This window comes from Schistocerca gregaria, chromosome 7, assembly GCF_023897955.1.
Source record: "Schistocerca gregaria isolate iqSchGreg1 chromosome 7, iqSchGreg1.2, whole genome shotgun sequence".
In the NCBI taxonomy this organism is placed as follows: Eukaryota; Metazoa; Arthropoda; class Insecta; order Orthoptera; family Acrididae; genus Schistocerca; species Schistocerca gregaria.
In genome coordinates this window covers 101,186,308-101,204,306 of record NC_064926.1, presented here as the reverse complement: position 1 = coordinate 101,204,306, position 17,999 = coordinate 101,186,308, and the positions used below count along the sequence as shown (strand labels likewise).

Here is a 17,999-nt window from a genome sequence, read left to right as displayed (position 1 = left end):
GTTATTTCTTTTCAAGCTAGAGACAGTCTTGGTTCATTTCACAGAAAGTACCAAAAATTAATAGGATTTGGTGACCAATATTAATTTTATAAGTGACTAGTGACCTGTCCTGGCTTTGAACAGGTATTGGAATTAAGTATTTATGCCAGATAACGTGCCAGTAGCAGTCATTTTATCAACGGGCACTGCGTAGTTATGATTAAAATTCAGAGAACAACAATAGGTAAAATGTTGTAAGCAACACACGCATCTTGCTTTCGTACTGCACCGCTTAAAGGAGAGAGTGATCTGCCCGACCATAAACTGCTAATAATGTGAGGCTTGCATCAAATGCACAGCACTTCTGCGGCTGCAAGTTCGTCTGCAGGGCAGTCAAGTCAGTCCACTGCAAGTACCAAAGTTCCTTGCTAGTATATACTCAACAGCTTGTTGTTTGCATAGGATTTGTATAAATTTTATGTTATCTGTTATTAACTTTTCTTATGTTAATTTCAAGTGCTGACTCATTCCATGATCGTGGAGGAAATTTGCTCCTCAACTTTGTCCTGCAGAACTAGGCATATAAAATAAAAAAAAATTTAATAATTCAATTTTCAGTAAAACCTCTTTGATATGTTCAGATGCACTGCAAATTTATTTCTTTAAGTCCTGTATGTCTGTAACCTCGGTCTAGAACACCTGATCTATTACCAACCCCATGGCAAGAAATCTAGTGACGTGAGTTCAGTTTATCAATGTGACTACTGAATAGTACCTTCTTGTCCAATCCATCTAACTAGAAACTTTTGAAACCAGACGTTTAGTTGTCAGCTGGCTGGTGCCCCATCCTGCATAGGTATGATGGCAAGTTGCAGATGTTCCAGCTGTAGCACAGCAAGCTCTCCAACACATCTAGGCAAATTACTATTGATGGGAGTTTCACTGAAAAAGACTGGGCTATTAATGCAGTAGTCCATAAGTCTGCAGCACACATTGACAATGAGACTGTCTCTTTCCATCTCAAGTGCAACATGAAAACAATGGTTCATATATACAAATGTATAATGGTTCAATTTACAGATACATATAGAATGCTGGTGTGGCCCATTCTTGAGTAGAGAAGACAAGAGAAGCGTAGTCATCTATAAAGGAGACCACATATAGAATGCTGGTGTGGCCCTTTCTTGAGTAGTTCTGGAGTGTTTGGGGTCCCTCCACATTTAGTTAAAGGAAGAAATTGAAGCAGTTCAGAGGTGTGCTAGCACATTTGTTACCAGTGGGCTTGATCAACTGTATTATGGAGATGCTCCATGAACTCGAATGAGAATCTCTGGAGGGAAACACTATTGAGAGAATCGGCATTTGTGGCTGAGAGCGAAATGATGTACTGCTGCCAACATACAGACCATGAACACAAGATATGAGAATGTAGGGATCATCTGGAGCCATGCAGAAAGCATTTTTCCCTTGCTCCATTTCCAAGTAGAATAGGAAAGGGGCTGGCTACTAGTGGTATGAAGTACCCTTTGCCGTGCACCACGTGGTGCCTTGTGGACTATGTATGTAGATGAAGATAAAGGTAAAGGCCATAATGACTGAAGGTGTGACTCCATTTTATGGCCAGTATGTAGGACCAATATGTGTGACACCTAAAACACTATGTTATGACAGCTGTCACCCTCTTTCACATTGCTCACGTGTAACACAGTAAAATAAGGCACTTTCCCATAAAATTAATTTCAGCAATGTCTTGCTTCATGGATCGACTCTTGTTTAGACAAGTGTTGCCATTTCTACCTCTTGCTGGGTATGTCTCCCACTATTTTTAAATGCAGCAGACAATATTCCCTTGTTCAATACATAACTGTATTAAAGGTCTTCCAGAAGTAAAGAAACAGAGCGATAACCCTTGAGCTTCACCAGGTGACATCTTCAGGCTCTTGTGATAAGACAGAGTGAGCTGAAAGATTAGTGTTTGGAATTCTATGTAGACTTTACATAGAAAATCATCAGAAGTGAGAATGAAAGATGTACCATAATTTTGCAACAGACACATGTTAGTGATTTAGTTTTGTATATGTGCCCCATTAACTTTCTTGATCACTGGAACAGTCCACACCTTTTTCAGGTGTGGGGGGCTGGGGGGGGTGGGCAGGCTCTGTCGCACCACCAGAGATCTATGACAGACTGCTACTAGAGGAATTACCACCTCACGTGATTAACAGGCATTAAGCCTAATAAATAGCACCACGGCAGGTCCAGTGACCTCTCTGTAGACTGACTTCAATTACTTTTAGACTGCACTATCTCTTTTTATGTCTTTTTTTTTATCTGTGCAAAAGGTGCGAGAAGGAATTGTTCTTTGATGTTTTGCAGGGAAAGAGTTTAGAAAGCCGGGATTTAGAGTATCATCCATTATTTTGTCATCTCCTATTTTGGTGGTGGTATGATCAGTGAGCAACTGAATGCGTGATTTTGACTTGTTGACAGTACTACAGATAAGATTTCCTGCAATATTATGAAATAAAAAGCGCATCTTTTAATGGGCATTTTGAACTTCTAGTAGGGTAGCTGATGCAATTGTTTCAATCAACTTTCAGTCATCCTCTTTTTTATCTCATCCTTTTCCTTACCCTATATCAGCTTTTGATTTATTCAACTGTGTATATTCTCACTTTGTAACATGTTTCACTATGCCCCTCTTTTTAAACAAAAGTTAGGTAGAGCACTTGCCCGTGAAAGGCAAAGGTGCCTAGTTCGAGTTGTAGTCTGGCACACAGTTTTAATCTGCCAGAAAGTTTCATATCAGTGCACACTCCACTGCAGAGTGAAAATCTCATTCTGGAAACAACCCCCAAGCTGTAGCTAAGCCATGTCTCCACAGTATCCTTTCTACCAGGAGTTCTAGTTCTGCAAGTTTTGCAGAAGAGCTTCTGTGAAGTTTTGAAGGTAGGAGACAAGGTACTGGTGGAATTAAAGCTGTGAGGACAGTTCGTGAGTCTTACTTAGGTAGCTCAGTTGGTAGAGCACTTATCCGCAAAAGGCAAAGGTCCTGAGTTCGAGTCTTGGTCTGGCACACAATTTTAATCTGCCAGAAAGTTTCAAAAGTTTGGGATGGTGAATCTTCCCATTCACTTCTGCGTTCTATAGATTCCTACATTTTACTTTTGTTGAATTACATCATGTACTTTTGCACACCACCTGTATAAAATTTTGTTCCACACCATTAATAATACTGTCCTTTAACATCTATAATGTTTACAGATATTACTTCTGGTTTTCTGTTTGCATAGTGTAATCATTTTTGTTATGTCAAGGAAGAAGAGGCGGCAGAGACACGCTGTGAAGAGAAGAGGTTAAAACGGATCTATGGAAACTGGAGACGATTAATCAAAGGTCTCTTCATAAGAGAACGATTAAAAGCAAGATATAATTTTGGCCCTGTCAGAGAGATAAATAATACCAAAACAAAGACAGCAAAGAGATTCCTCAAGTCCAAAAGAATGAAAACTGTTGATTCTGATGATTCAGATTGGGAAATGGGAGTGTGTGACTAAATTCAAACATTTTTTAAGGTTGAACTAGTAATTGGTAACATTTGCAACAAACTGCTGTAAGATTTTCTTCTTAATTTGTTGTAATTCATAGAATTATTGCACTCATGAGCCATTACATTTATTTCCATGAGTTTGTGAATATTCTGGTCAAAGTACTTCAAAGAGCTTTTATGACAATTATTATTTCATCATTTAATTTCTCCACTTCCACTATTTGCTATTATGTGTTGTTACATTTCTATTTGCTAGTATGTGTTGTTACATTTTATGACCAGTATTTGTATATTTTTGAATCTTACAGTAGCTTTTTGATGGCTTATGTTGAGCTTTTGTGTAATAGTACTTTTGAAGTCCAAATTTTTATTTCATGTTTCCCCTTGAAAGTAATATTTGTCTGTTTTTTGTTTATATAAAGGGTGTAAACAATAATTGTTTACAATGTACCACAGTGCCGTGGATAAAATCAAGGTGAACAGATTGATTCAGGACACTTGTTGTGAATCAAGCTGGGAAGCAGCTTTAAATTGTCTTACAAAAGCCAACTGCGTTACAGCATACTAGTGCCAAGTGACATTTTGGTTAAATTCGTCCTTGAATATTAAAAATGCCATTTCTATTGCACTTGCAAAATGATAATTGTGTGAAATTTACCTCAAATTATTGTGAATTTTGAAAGCATAAAATTGACAATTAAATTGTTTTGTTTGTGTACCCTTCTTACTAAAAAAAACCACTGTAGTTGTAAGGGTTAAGTGTAGATAGAATTGTAAAAAAAATAGTTTTTGCATAACATTAGCAAAAGTCTTCTTTCTTCATTACCCTCACGGGAAAGTTGAAAATAATAATGTTTATGAAATAACTTACTGAGACAGTGACATAAGAGGGCAAGAGGGTGGCTTTTGTAGGGCAATTTGAGGTTCTTTCCCAGTTTGATGCACCATGGTACAGTGTAAACAGTTATCATTTACACACTTTATGTGTGAAAGCATGTTTGCACCAGGTTTGTGTTGTTTGTTTGAAGCAGAGTTTATCTAATTCACTATTTATGAATTATATAAATACTTCTTTGTATATGAAATGCTGCTGGCAGCTGTAATTTTGTAAAGATATGGTTTGTTATCCAAATTTTAAAATATATTAAAGTCTTTTCTTTAAAAAAAACTAATCTGCATAGTGTAGATGCTTTTGACAAGATTCTTACATGTTTCTTCCCTGATACAGTGATGGAAAATATGCTTATACTGCCATTTAAAGACTGAAAGCTGTTAAGAAACTACGTACTTGGAACTATTATGGGGGTCAGCACGATACAAGTAACACTTTGCCTCTGTCAGTTGTGTACTCTCCTGTTCCAGTGAATTGTGTTGGCTGACATCTACGGGTACGTCCTTTCATTACTCCTGCAGCATGCTGAACAGTTTTTATTTCTGTGCTAGGAAATTATAGTATGGCTGTCAACTAGGACTGTAACTTGTCTTCAGTTAATTTAATTAGGTTCAATTCAGGGTTCTCAGCTGCCCATTAAGTTACATTAACTCCCACTTCAGTTTTTATAGTTGTTTTTCTGCTGGCCCATTCATGGCCTCATGACATGCACGACTTGGTTGTAAATGTAGTCTACTTTCTGTTTTAACTGTGTTGGTTAATTAATGTAGATTTAGTGCAAGGAAGTAAAGGATACGTCTTTCGAAAGTTGTGAACACAGAGAACTTGTAGCAAAATAATTAAGACAAGAAAGACAGTGAAAAAATTTTAAAAAAAATATGTTCTCAAAAAGAAATGATTGAAACATTATGAAGGAAATCATATGCGACATGTGTGGCAAGTATGCTGAAGGAATCACTGTAAATATCTGTGTGAGGAAACTTCCTGTAAATAGACAGCAGCATTTAAGGTATTCAACGAAACAAGCATCCACATCTCATACATTGTCAGTAGTGTACCTATGGTCAGCACCATTGGTTTTCTGAATGCAGGATCCATCTTCATCCAACGACAAGTGTCACTGCTATGCCAAAGTGGGCATTTCACAACTAAACTGTTGCAACCAGTACTCACTGATTGTGGGACTAACTGCTCTACAATATTGCTTAGCCATGTTTCAGTGAAATAGTTGTAGTAATTCATATTTCTGAGAAACTTTTAATAACACTTCCTCATGTAAACAACTCTGTTGCAGGGTTCCACAAATTATTTTCTGCGCGAAGGGAATAAGTGCTCTGCGAAAAACTCTTAAGAATGTGGCGGTCCTTTTTTAAATTTTATTGACCTACGAAATAAGCAAGGTCGTCCATCAAAGTACCAGGATTCTGAAAGTGTTCCCTCAGAGGAAATGTTGGGAAACCTCTGCTCTATTGTTAACTATGTGCAAAAGGAAACTCACTGTACCAATTGAGGCATCAGTTCAGAATGACATAATTTGGTGCATTTGTTCAAACATTGTGTTTCTTAACAGTTGGGACTCAAAAATATCTTTGCATTATCAAATTGGTGAGTGACATCAGGCAGATAAAATTATGAAACAATACCTGGCCAGTACTTACCTCTTGGAGTCAAGATCATACAACTGACAATAGAAGCACTTAAAACAGAAAATATAATGTAACTGGACAGATAAAAAATCTGCTCACCTAGCAGTGGCAGAACACACACATAAAAGGTCATAATTAGGCAAGTTTTGGGAGCCAGTGGCTCCATCTTCAGGCAGAAGAGTTGAAGGGGAAGGAAGAGGGGTGACGGAAAAGGACTGGTGAGGTTTAGGAAAAGGGGTAAATATTGAAAATTCACCAGGAACTGCGGGTCAGGAGAGACTTACTGGACAGGATTAGAAGTAAAAACATTCTTGGGGACTGCAGCGGACGAGATTTGAAAACCTGACAGCTTAAAGGTGGAAGACAGGGTAATATGCAAGACAGAGATTACTGCTAAAACACCTTGTACGAGTTCATAAGACTGAAAAGCTAAGTACATTGTTCGTATCAGAGGTGGGAGTGAAGAAACAAGTAGTTACTGTGAAGAAATGCTGAGACGGAAGAAATTAACATAAATTAAGACCAGGTGGATGGTCAGCACTAGTTCCCACCTGCGGAGTTCAGAGAAACTGGTGTCTGGGGGAAGAATCCAGATGTGCGTGTGGGGAAACAAGCACCGAGGTCATGATTGTCATGTTTTAGAGCATGTTCTTCACAATATTCTTGTCAAACCACATGCTCCTTCAGCACCCACCTCCCTGTCCTATGGCTCCCTTGTGACCGTCCCTGCTGCAAGACTTGCGCTGTGTGCCCTGCTACCACCACCTGTAACTGACAAAACATATACAGGCTTGCCACAAATTCTGAAAATCATGGAATTTCAAACTCATCAGGGAAATTTGAAAAAAAGAAAAAAGCTCTCAAAAATCTCATTTATGTCTCAGTAGATGAAATGGTTTGTTTACTGAAGTGTCATGCATCGTCGCTGGCCGGATGCATCACTTCCCTACTCCCTCATTCCTACTGCTTCATACCACTCCCCTCAGCTTGCAATCAGTGCTGCCACCACTTCTTGCTGCTAGCCTAACAGCTGCCGACGTGAGGCAGGGAGGAATGAGGAGTGGTTTTTTTAGATCTGGTTCTCAGAGACTATTGACGCAGCAGCCAGAGAAGGCAGTCATGTGTGCATGAGTTGTGTCTGAGTGACTGTGTGAATGTGTGTGAGTTCATTTTCTGATAAAAGCTATGGCCGAAAATTTAGTTGTGAGAGTGTAATTGTCTTTTCTGTGTGCCTGTCTGCAACCGAGCAATCTTTACGGTGAGGTGCTACCTATCCTTATTATTATTGATTCTCAGAGTATTTGAAGAAGTTATCTGTTGTATAGATTGATTACCTCTGCCTCAGTTCATCAACATGGTGTGCGTGTGCGCACGCGCGCGTGTGTGTGTGAGGCCCTGGGCGATGGATTTCAGGAATTGCGACTGTCCTACCGCAAGTACGTTGTACAGTGTGGCATTTTATAGACATTTTATTTGCTCGAGAGCATGTTGGCACTTCAAAAGTAGTTTATATTTTAGCAGAAAGTATGGACGATAAGAGGAGGAAAATTGTGACAGTTGCTGGCAGTTTCTGCACTTATGTACTCGCATATGTCTTGAAAGAAAAATGTCACAATACCTGTAAGATAACAGACATAATACAGTGGATAATAACCGACAATAAAGAACATATTAGAACCAACATTTTATTGGTGGTCATCTACAGTGTTGGTTTACACCAGTCTTCCCTGCCTTAAACATTTCTCTCAAAAGGTCTACTTTTTTCTGAGGTTATTTCTGAAATCAGTGAAGGTATTTTAAATGCATCTTGCGACTTCAAGTAAAAGTTATTTTTGTCACCAAATCTGTTTTGTTTCATTGAAAATAAGTAATATCAGAGGTCTTCATGAAACACATGTACCATTTGACTTGCATCTTCCATCTAAAAACAGTTCATTACAAAAGACGCTGATGTTAGTACTTAAGGATTTTTACTTATGTCAGGAAATGCTATCTTCTTGCAAGTTTTTTTAATGTTTCCTCATTTGCAATATTGTTTCTTATAGCATAGCTGCTCTCCCCCATGAACCATGGACCTTGCCGTTGGTGGGGAGGCTTGCGTGCCTCAGCGATACAGATGGCCGTACTGTAGGTACAACCACAACGGAGGGGTATCTGTTGACAGGCCAGACAAACGTGTGGTTCCTGAAGAGGGGCAGCAGCTTTTTCAGTAGTTGCAGGGGCAACAGTCTGGATGATTGACTGATCTGGCCCTGTAACACTAACCAAAACAGCCTTGCTGTTTGGGTACTGCGAACGGCTGAAAGCAAGGGGAAACTACAGCCGTAATTTTTCCCGAGGGCATGCAGCTTTACTGTATGATTAAATGATGATGACGTCCTTTTGGGTAAAATATTCCGGAGGTAAAACAGTCCCCCATTCGGATCTCAGGGCGGGGACTACTCAAGAGGACGTCGTTATCAGGAGATAGAAAACTGGCGTTCTACGGATCGGAGCGTGGAATGTCAGATCCCTTAATCGGGCAGGTAGGTTAGAATATTTAAAAAGGGAAATGGATAGGTTAAAGTTAGATATAGTGGGAATTAGTGAAGTTCAGTGGCAGGAGGAACAAGACTTTTGGTCAAGTGAATACAGGGTTATAAATACAAAATCAAATAGGGGTAATGCAGGAGTAGGTTTAATAATGAATAAAAAAATAGGAGTGCGGGTAAGCTACTACAAACAGCATAGTGAACGCATTATTGTGGCCAAGATAGACACGAAGCCCACGCCTACTACAGTAGTACAAGTTTATATGCCAACTAGCTCTGCCGATGATGAAGAAATAGATGAAATGTATGATGAGATAAAAGAAATTATTCAGGTAGTGAAGGGAGACGAAAATTTAATAGTCATGGGTGACTGGAATTCGTCAGTAGGATAAGGGAGAGAAGGAAACATAGTAGGTGAATATGGATTGGGGGGAAGAAGTGAAAGAGGAAGCCGTTTGGTAGAATTTTGCACAGAGCATAACTTAATCATAGCTAACACTTAGTTCAATAATCATAAAAGAAGGTTGTATACATGGAAGAATCCTGGAGATACTCAAAGGTATCAGATAGATTATATAATGGTAAGGCAGAGATTAAGGAACCAGGTCTTAAATTGTAAGACATTTCCAGGGGCAGATGTTGACTCTGACCACAATCTATTGGTTATGAACTGTAGATTAAAACTGAAGAAACTACAAAAAGGTGCTAATTTAAGGAGATGGGACCTTGATAAACTGACGAAACCAGAGGTTGTACAGAGTTTCAGGGAGAGCATAAGGGAACAATTGACAGGAATGGGGGAAAGAAATGCAGTAGAAGAAGAATGGGTAGCTTTGAGGGATGAAGTAGTGAAGGCAGCAGACGATAAAGTAGGTAAAAAGAGGAGGGCTAATAGAAATCCTTGGGTAACAGAAGAAATATTGAATTTAATTGATGAAAGGAGATAATATAAAAATGCAGTAAATGAAGCAGACAAAAAGGAATACAATGTCAAATGAGATCGACAGGAAGTGCAAAATGGCTAAGCAAGGATGGCTAGAAGGCAAATGTAAGGATGTAGAGGCTTATCTCACGAGGGGTAAGATAGATACTGCTTACAGTAAAATTAAAGAGACCTTTGGAGAGAAGAGAGCCAATTGTATGAATATCAAGAGCTCAGATGGAAACCCAGTTCTAAGCAAAGAAGGGAAGGCAGAAAGGTGGAAGGAGTATATAGAGGGACTATGTACTTGAGGACAATATTATGGAATTGGAAGAGGATGTAGATGAAGACGAAATGGGAGATAAAATACTGCGTGAAGAGTTTGACAGAGCAATGAAAGACCTGAGTCGAAACAAGGCCCCGGGAGTAGACAACATTCCTTTACAACTACTGACAGCCTTGGGAGAGCCAGTCATGACAAAACTCTACCATCTGGTGAGCAAGATGTATGAGACAGGCGAAATACCCTCAGACATCAAGAACATAATAATTCAAATCCCAGGGAAAGTAGGTGTTGACAGATGTGAAAATTACCGAACTATCAGTTTAATAAGTCACAGCTGCAAAATACTAGTGCGAATTCTTTACAGACGAATGGAAAAACTGGTAGAAGCGGACCTTGGGAAAGATCAGTTTGGCTTCCGTAGAAATGTTGGAACTCGTGAGGCAATACTAACCTTATGTCTTATCTTAGAAGAAAGATTAAGAAAAGGCAAACCTACGTTTCTAGCATTTGTAGACTTAGAGAAAGCTTTTGACAATGATGACTGGAATACTCTCTTTCAAATTCTGAAGGTGGCAGGGGTAAAATACAGGGAGCGAAAGGCTATTTACAATTTTTACAGAAACCAGATGGCAGTTGTAACAGACGAGGGGCATGAAAGGGAAGCAGTGCTTGGGAAGGGAGTGAGACGGGGTTGTAGCCTCTCCCCAATATTATTCACTCTGTATATTGAGCAAGCAGTAAAGGAAACAAAAGAAAAATTCGGAGTAGGTATTAAAATTCATGGAGAAGAAATAAAAACTTTGAGGTTCGCCGATGACATTGTAATTCTGTCAGAGACAGCAAAGGACTTGGAAGAGCAGTTGAAGGGAATGGACAGTGTCTTGAAAGGAGGATATAAGATCAACAAAAGCAAAACGAGGATAATGGAATGTAGTTGAATTAAGTCGGGTGATACTGAGGGAATTAGATTAGGAATTGAGACACTTAAAGTAGTAAAGGAGTTTTGCTATTTGGGGAGTAAAATAACTGATGATGTTCGAAGTAGAGAGGATATAAAATGTAGACTGGCAATGGCAAGGAAAGCGTTTCTGAAGAAGAGAAATTTGTTAATATCGAGGATAGATTTAAGTGTCAGGAAGTCGTTTATGAAAGTATTTGTATGGAGTGTAGCCATGTATGGAAGTGAAACATGGACGATAAACAGCTTGGACAAGAAGAGAATAGAAGCTTTCGAAATGTGGTGCTACAGAAGAATGCTTAAGATTAAATGGGTAGATCACATAACTAATGAGGAGGTACTGAATAGAATTGGGGAGAAGAGGAGGTTGTGGCACAACTTGACAAAAAGGAGGGACCAGTTCGTAGGACATGTTCTGAGGCATCAAGGGATCACAAATTTAGCATTGGAGGGTAAAAATCGTAGAGAGAGACCAAGAGATGAATACAGTAAGCAGATTCAGAAGGATGTAGGTTGCAGTAGTTACTGGGAGATGAAGAAGCTTGCACAGGATAGAGTAGCATGGAGAGCTCCATCAAACCAGTGTCAGGACTGAAGACCACAACAACAACCATAGCTGCAAAGACAGATTGCACACTAGCATCTTAACTTACCCTTGATATCTCAAAATTTGTCCGGGAAAAATGCTAAAACTTGTCTGGAAATCAGAGAATTTCACTCGGGGAAATTTGCGACAACCCTGATGTACTGTCAAAAGGAGAGCCACTTGTTAAATGACATATCATATACCAGCTGTTGTATAAACAGTGTTCAGCCTTTTACATTGGCACGACTACCACCAAAATATCAGTTATGATTAATGGGCATAGGCAGAGGGTGTATACTGGCAACACACAATATCCTGTTGGAGAACTCAGTTTAACTTTTCTACATATTTCATTTTCTTACCTATCAATTTTTCGTCATCCCCCTCCTACCTCCATTACATGCAGTGTACTTAACTTTTCACTGTTATTAACTCGTACACGATGTGTTAGCAGTAATCTGTGTCTTGCATATCCGAAGGGGGCTCACGGTTTTCTCGTGAGTTCGTGCGTGGGGCCCTGAGATACAGCATCCAATTCTTCCTTCCCTGGCTGCATTTCCTTCACCCTGCTCTTCCTTCCTATCCTTGCTCCTTCCCCATTTCCCCTCCTCCCCCCCTCTCAGTATTCCGATTAATATTGACCTGGCCATCCACCTGGTTTCCTATATTGCATGCAGTTTTGTTCCTTTCGCCTGTTGTTTCATCCTTTTTGTCGTTTAGGTCCCCGCTTGAGGTTTGACCTCCACTTCAAAATTCCCCGTTTTTAGTGTGAGCCATTTGGGGAAGAACTCCCTTCCTAGGATCTACGGTGTGGATTCCTGCCCCTTCCTTCCCCTCTCCCTTCCCCGCTGTAGCCCTATTCCACCCTGCTAGGTCACCAGCATGTGCAGCCAGTCCGTATTATGGGGCTGTTATCTACTCATATGGCTGAGCTCGCTGACAACACAGGGATCACACTACTGATACCTGAACTGTTGCCTCGCCATTTATACCAAGGAGTGGTTGCTTGTCTTCTTGAAGCATTGGAACTCCCGGCAATGGCCGCCGTGCCAGGCGGCCCTTGCTGGGGATGGGTGGTGCACATGGGGCGAGCCCTGGTTGGAGTGGGGGATATCAGAGCAGATGCTTGGCAATGAAGTATATCAAGCTGCAAAAATCTGGCCACTCTCAAATGGGTGTCTCTTCAACTGGTAAAGGATCATTGAATGCTGCTTCATGTGACCCGGCAACCCTTCCTTCCCTGGCTACACTATGGGAGGAGGGCCAGGCTTGCTGTCTTGGGATGAAACACTTTCCCTGGTACCTAGTTTGTACTAGGACGGATGGGGACACATTCACCGCCACAAAGCCATTGTTTTTTGTGGGAAATATCGAGATCAAGATTGGTGGATAGCAATGTACGGCTGTTTGCTGACCATGCAGTGGTGTACGGGAAGGTGTCGTCGTTGAGTGACTGTAGGAGGAGACAAGATGACTTGGACAGGATTTGTGATTGATGTAAAGAATGAGAGCTAATACTAAATATAGATAAATGTAAATTAATTCAGATGAATAGGAAAAAGAAACCCGTAATGTTTGAATATTCCATTAGCAGTGTAGCGCTTGACACAATCACGTCAATTAAATATTTGGGTGTAACATTGCAGAGTGATAATGAAGTGGGACAAGCATGTAATGGCAGCTGTGGGGAAAGTGGATAGTCATCTTCGGTTCATTGGTAGAATTTTCGGAAGATGTGGTTCATCTGTAAAGGAGTCCGCTTATAGAACACTAATACGACCTATTCTTGAGTACTGCTCGAGCGTTTGGGATCCCTATCAGGTCAGATTGAGGGAGGACATAGAAGCAATTCAGAGGTGGGCTGTTAGATTTGTTGCTGGTAGGTTTGATCATCACATGAGTGTTACGGAAACGCTTCGGGAACTCGGGTGGGAGTATCTGGAGGAAAGGAGGCGTTCTTTTCATGAATCACTACCGAGGAAATTTAGAGAACCAGCATTCTAGACTGACTGCAGTACAATTTTACTGCCGCCAACTTATATTTCACAGAAAGACCACAAAGCTAAGATAAGAGAGATTAGGGCTCGTACAGAGGCATATAGGCAGCCATTTTTCCCTCATTCTGTTTGGGAGTGGAACAGGGAGAGAAGATGCTAGTTGTGGTACGAGGTACCCTCCGCCACACACCGTATGGTGGATTGCAGAGTATGTATGTAGATGTAGGTGGAGTCCCTTAGTAAGATGTAGTCGGGCTCCCTGTTGATCATAGCTCCTTCTGCCACCCAATCCACAGCTCTTTGTGCTTGTGTTCATGTTGGCAATGTCCCAGTGTCTATTACTCCTCACCAATCTCTGAACATGGTCCAGGGAGTGAGTTTTCATAGGGGCCTCATCCTGCAAACTGATGAGTAACTCCAGGCTAATCTGAAGCCATGTGGTGCTCATTTTGTTCGACATGTGCAAAAGAGTCGCAAAGACAACCGCACCAATACTGGTGCCTTCATTCTGGCTTTTGAGGGGGATACCCTCCCTGAGAAGGTCGAAGTTATGTGCTACAGATATGACTTAGTCATACGTCCATTCACCTATATGTTGCTTTTGGTGCTTGCATTTTGGGCATATGTCTTCCTCCTGTATGGCGGACACACTGTGTGGTGATTGAGGACACCCACACCATGACAGAAGTCCCTATGTTCCGCCACCTGTGTGTAAATTGTGCTGACCGTCACTCCCCGCACATGAGAGTTCGCCTGTCTTATAAGAGAGAGAAGAAGATCCAAGAATACCAGCCCTAGATCACTGTCTTATACTGTGGCTCGCCAAAAAATGAGACACTCCATCTAGTGTCACTATGTTCAACATTTGCCTCTGTTATTTCATTTCCTCCTCCTACCTCTTCCTTACCCCAGCCCTGTCTCCCCTCCCCCTCCGCTGCAGTTCCCACGACCTCCCGTCCAGGAGCCACTCCCCCTCCCTGACCGAAAAAATGCCCTCCATCTTCGGAACCTGCCAGTGATTGAGCTCGCTCCCGGGACCCCTCCCCCTGACGTCTCTCAGGCCGTAAGACTCTTACCACCACTCGGCCTCAATATGCATCATCTGTGCTCCCCACAGTCACCTGCACTCTTTGGGTTCCAGATGTTGCAGATGCCTGTACTCCCTCTGTGCCCTGCCCTCCTCCGCCTCTGAATGAGGAGAAGAGGAAGAAGAAGAAACACAAATCCCAAGACAAGACCTTTCCGGTGGCCCCGGAGGTGCCATCTCCCCCCTTGTTACCTGAGTCTGACATCTTATTTATGGATGTCACCCCATCTTTGTCGATGACGGCTACTGACCGAGTGACATAACCTCCTCTCGGCTACTTTATGTCTGACCTGGACTCTCATCACACAATCATCCAGTGGAATTGCAATGGATACTATTGTCACCTACCAGAAATTAAATGTCATGTCCCCTCCTATGCGTTCTGCCTTGTTCTTCAAAATAATGTCTGTGATGACCACTCTCCAACATTTCATGGTTATCGGGCATTATGTCTGAACCGTGCTGGCCTTGGGGTAGCATCTGGTGGGGTCTGCACTTTGGGTTCCCCTACTTACCAACATAGAAGCAATAGTGGTTTTGAGTGCAAATGACTCTGGCTATCACCATTTTCAATGTCTAGCCCCTCTCCAGGTAGGCCACTTCCTTACGTTGCACTGTCTACCTTAATCCAGAAACTCCCACCCCCATTTCTCCTCCATGAGGACTTCGATGCCCACCACCACTGTGAGGGACTGCCACTTCAACAGGTGGGGGTCTCCTAATTGACTAACTTGTTATGGACCTTGATTTGTGTCTCCTCAATGATGGTTCCCTTATCCACTTTAGTGCCGCTCATGGCACCTTTACTGCTATCGATCTACAATCTCCTCCCCTGCCCTCGTGGCTTCCCTACGATGGTCATCCCATGATGACCTTTGTGATAGTGACCACTTTCCAGTGATTCTATAATTTCCCTGCTGCTCCCAAGCAGACAGGCCCCCACGATGGGCATTCCGCAGGGTCAATTGGCCTTCATATACGTCTGCAGCAATTTAAGTGACACCCTTGACAGACCAACCTCTTCACCTTTAAGTGTCTGAGTCTTACCTTACCAGCCAAAGTAAAACGGAATTCTGGGAGCGCTATGTTTCCTCCCAGGGGATGTATGCCTCTTCATCGCAGGTTGGTCCAAGCTCCATAGCCTTCTTGGCCACCAGCAACAGTCAACTCTCCGGAGTATTAACCTCCAAGGTGCTCTGTGCACTGATCCATTGGTCCTCGCAGAACACCTCGCGACACACTTTGCTACGGCATGGGCACCCTCTTCCTATACTGCTACCTTTCTCCGGTAGAAATGCAGAGTTAAACAGACCCCCTGCTGCTTCATCCCACACCACACTGAGCCCTATAATGAACCTTTCAATGAATGGGAATTCTTGCAGGTCATACCTCTTCACGAGACACAGCCCCAAGCCCGGATTCCATTTATTTTTTATTTTATTTACACATCAAGTTCTATGGGACCAAATTGAGGAGCAAATCTCCAAGGTTATTTAACATGTCAGTACATGAAATTACAACATAAAAGTAATAGCAGATAAAAATAAAATGTTTATGAACCAGAAAATAGACAATCCATAAGTTTAAGTAAATGCAATTAACAATACAACAAAAATGAGCTTAATTTTTAAAGTAACTCCTTGACAGAATAGAAGGAGTGACCCATGAGGAAACTCTTCAATTTTGATTTGGAAGTGGATTACTGCTAAGATTTTGAAAACAGATGCAGCAGTATACTGCACGCCTTTCTGTACAAGAGCTACGGAACTCCGATCCAGATGCAGGTTTGATTGCTGCCAAGTATTAATTGAGTGAAAGTTGCTTATTCTTGGGAATGAGCTAATATTGTTAACAAGAAATGTCAGTAAGGGGTATATATATTGAGAGGCGAATATCAAAATACCCAGACTCATGAACGGGTTGACAAGAGGTTCGTGAACTTAACACCACTTATGTTTCTAAGCCAAAAATATCCTTTTAGCATGGGAAGAGTTACCCCAAAATATAATATCATATGACAAAAGCAAATGAAAATAAGCAAAGTAGACTAATTTTCGTGTCAAACAATCACTCACTTTAGATACCTTTTGAATAGCAGCATTAAGTCTTTGAACAAGATCCTGAATGTGGGCTTTCCATGACTGTTTACTATTTACCTGAACACCTAGAATTTTGAAGTGTTCAGTTCACTAATCATATGTCCATTCTGTGAAATTAAAAGGGCAGGTTTTGTTAGAAACGGTAAAAAGAGAATATAGCATTTTCAGTTGTTAAATGACTTCTAAAACCGTACTGTACATTTGATAACAAATCGTGCACTATAAAATGATCAATTATCCTCACATACACAGCCTTTTCAATAACTTTAGCAAACACTGATGGCATAGAAAGAGATCTAAAATTGTCTGCATTACCCCTTTCTCCTTTTTTATAAAGCGGCTTTACTACTGAGTACTTTAATCATTCAGGAAACTGGCCATTCCTAAAGGAAAAATTACAAATGTGGCTAAATACAGGGCTAACAAGTGCAGCACAGGACTTTTAACATTCTGCTAGGCATTCCATCATATTCATGAGAGTCCTTAGTCTTTAGTGATTTAATTATCTACAATCAGATGGTCCAACACTTCGACATTTCCCAGAGGCTACATCTCCTCAGGGTCTTCAACCCCGTTTGGCTCACAGGTGTTTTTCCATCATAATGGTGGGACAGTATAGTTATCTCCACCCTCAAGCCTGGGAAGAACCCAACGTCTCTCGACAGCTACCTCCCAAGTAGCCTGATGAATGTACTTTGTAAACTGCTTGAGAGGATGGTTAGCTTCAGATTATGTTGGGTACTCGAATTGGGGGCCTTTTGTCCCTGTATCAGTGTGGCTTCTGGGCAGGACGATCCCCACCTGACCATTCACTCAGATTGGAAACAGCGATCTGACAGGCTTTTACTCACAGCCAGCACCTTGTCGCAGTCTTTTTGACCTACATAAGTCAAATGACATGGCTTGGCGCCATCACATTTTAGTTACCTCCATGACTGGGGCTTCTGTGGTCCTCTTCAGATTTTTATCCATGAATTTTTATCTCACTGGCTCTTCTGGGTTCGATTTGGCACTTCACTCAGTGCCCCTCCAATTCAGGAGGACAGTATCCCACAGAGTTCTGTGCTATGTGTGTCACTCTCCCTCTTTGTCATCACTGGGCTGTGACTTCTGTTGGGACAATGGTTACACCAGTGTGGTACGTCGATGATTTTTGCATCTTTCACCAAATTCAGCTCACGTGTTTGTAATGAGAAACAATTAGCACTGTCAGCAACAGACATGACAGGGGAAACATAGAGCAGCATCCACAGCCTACCCAAATATTTACACAAAAATCGTATAAGCAAGCATAGAAAAATAGTGATAACTGCAGTTGTCATCAAATGGAAATAAACTGCCTAAAAAGTTTTTGAATATTTATAGTAAATGGTTAGTTGCTGACTGGACATACAGTGAAACCATTATGTTGTCCATCCAACTTCTGGGTCAAATATCTTCACTAGATGTTTGTTAGGGTAAATGTT

At 41.3% G+C, this 17,999-nt stretch overlaps 1 protein-coding gene across 3 annotated transcripts in view; it reads left to right on the top strand.

Moving 5' to 3' along the window:
* Positions 1-17,999, top strand: part of LOC126282224 (DNA repair protein complementing XP-C cells homolog) — a 289,038-nt gene that overhangs the window by 137,116 nt on the left and 133,923 nt on the right. Inside the window, exon 6 of one of the 3 annotated variants that reach the window (XM_049981787.1) lies at positions 3,297-4,701. The exons of the other annotated variants lie outside the window; for them this stretch is intronic. Coding sequence (XP_049837744.1) covers positions 3,297-3,536 — 240 coding nt within the window. The 3' untranslated portion in view covers positions 3,537-4,701. Of the gene's footprint in view, positions 1-3,296; positions 4,702-17,999 lie in introns of those variants that run through there. 3 annotated transcript variants of the gene reach the window in all.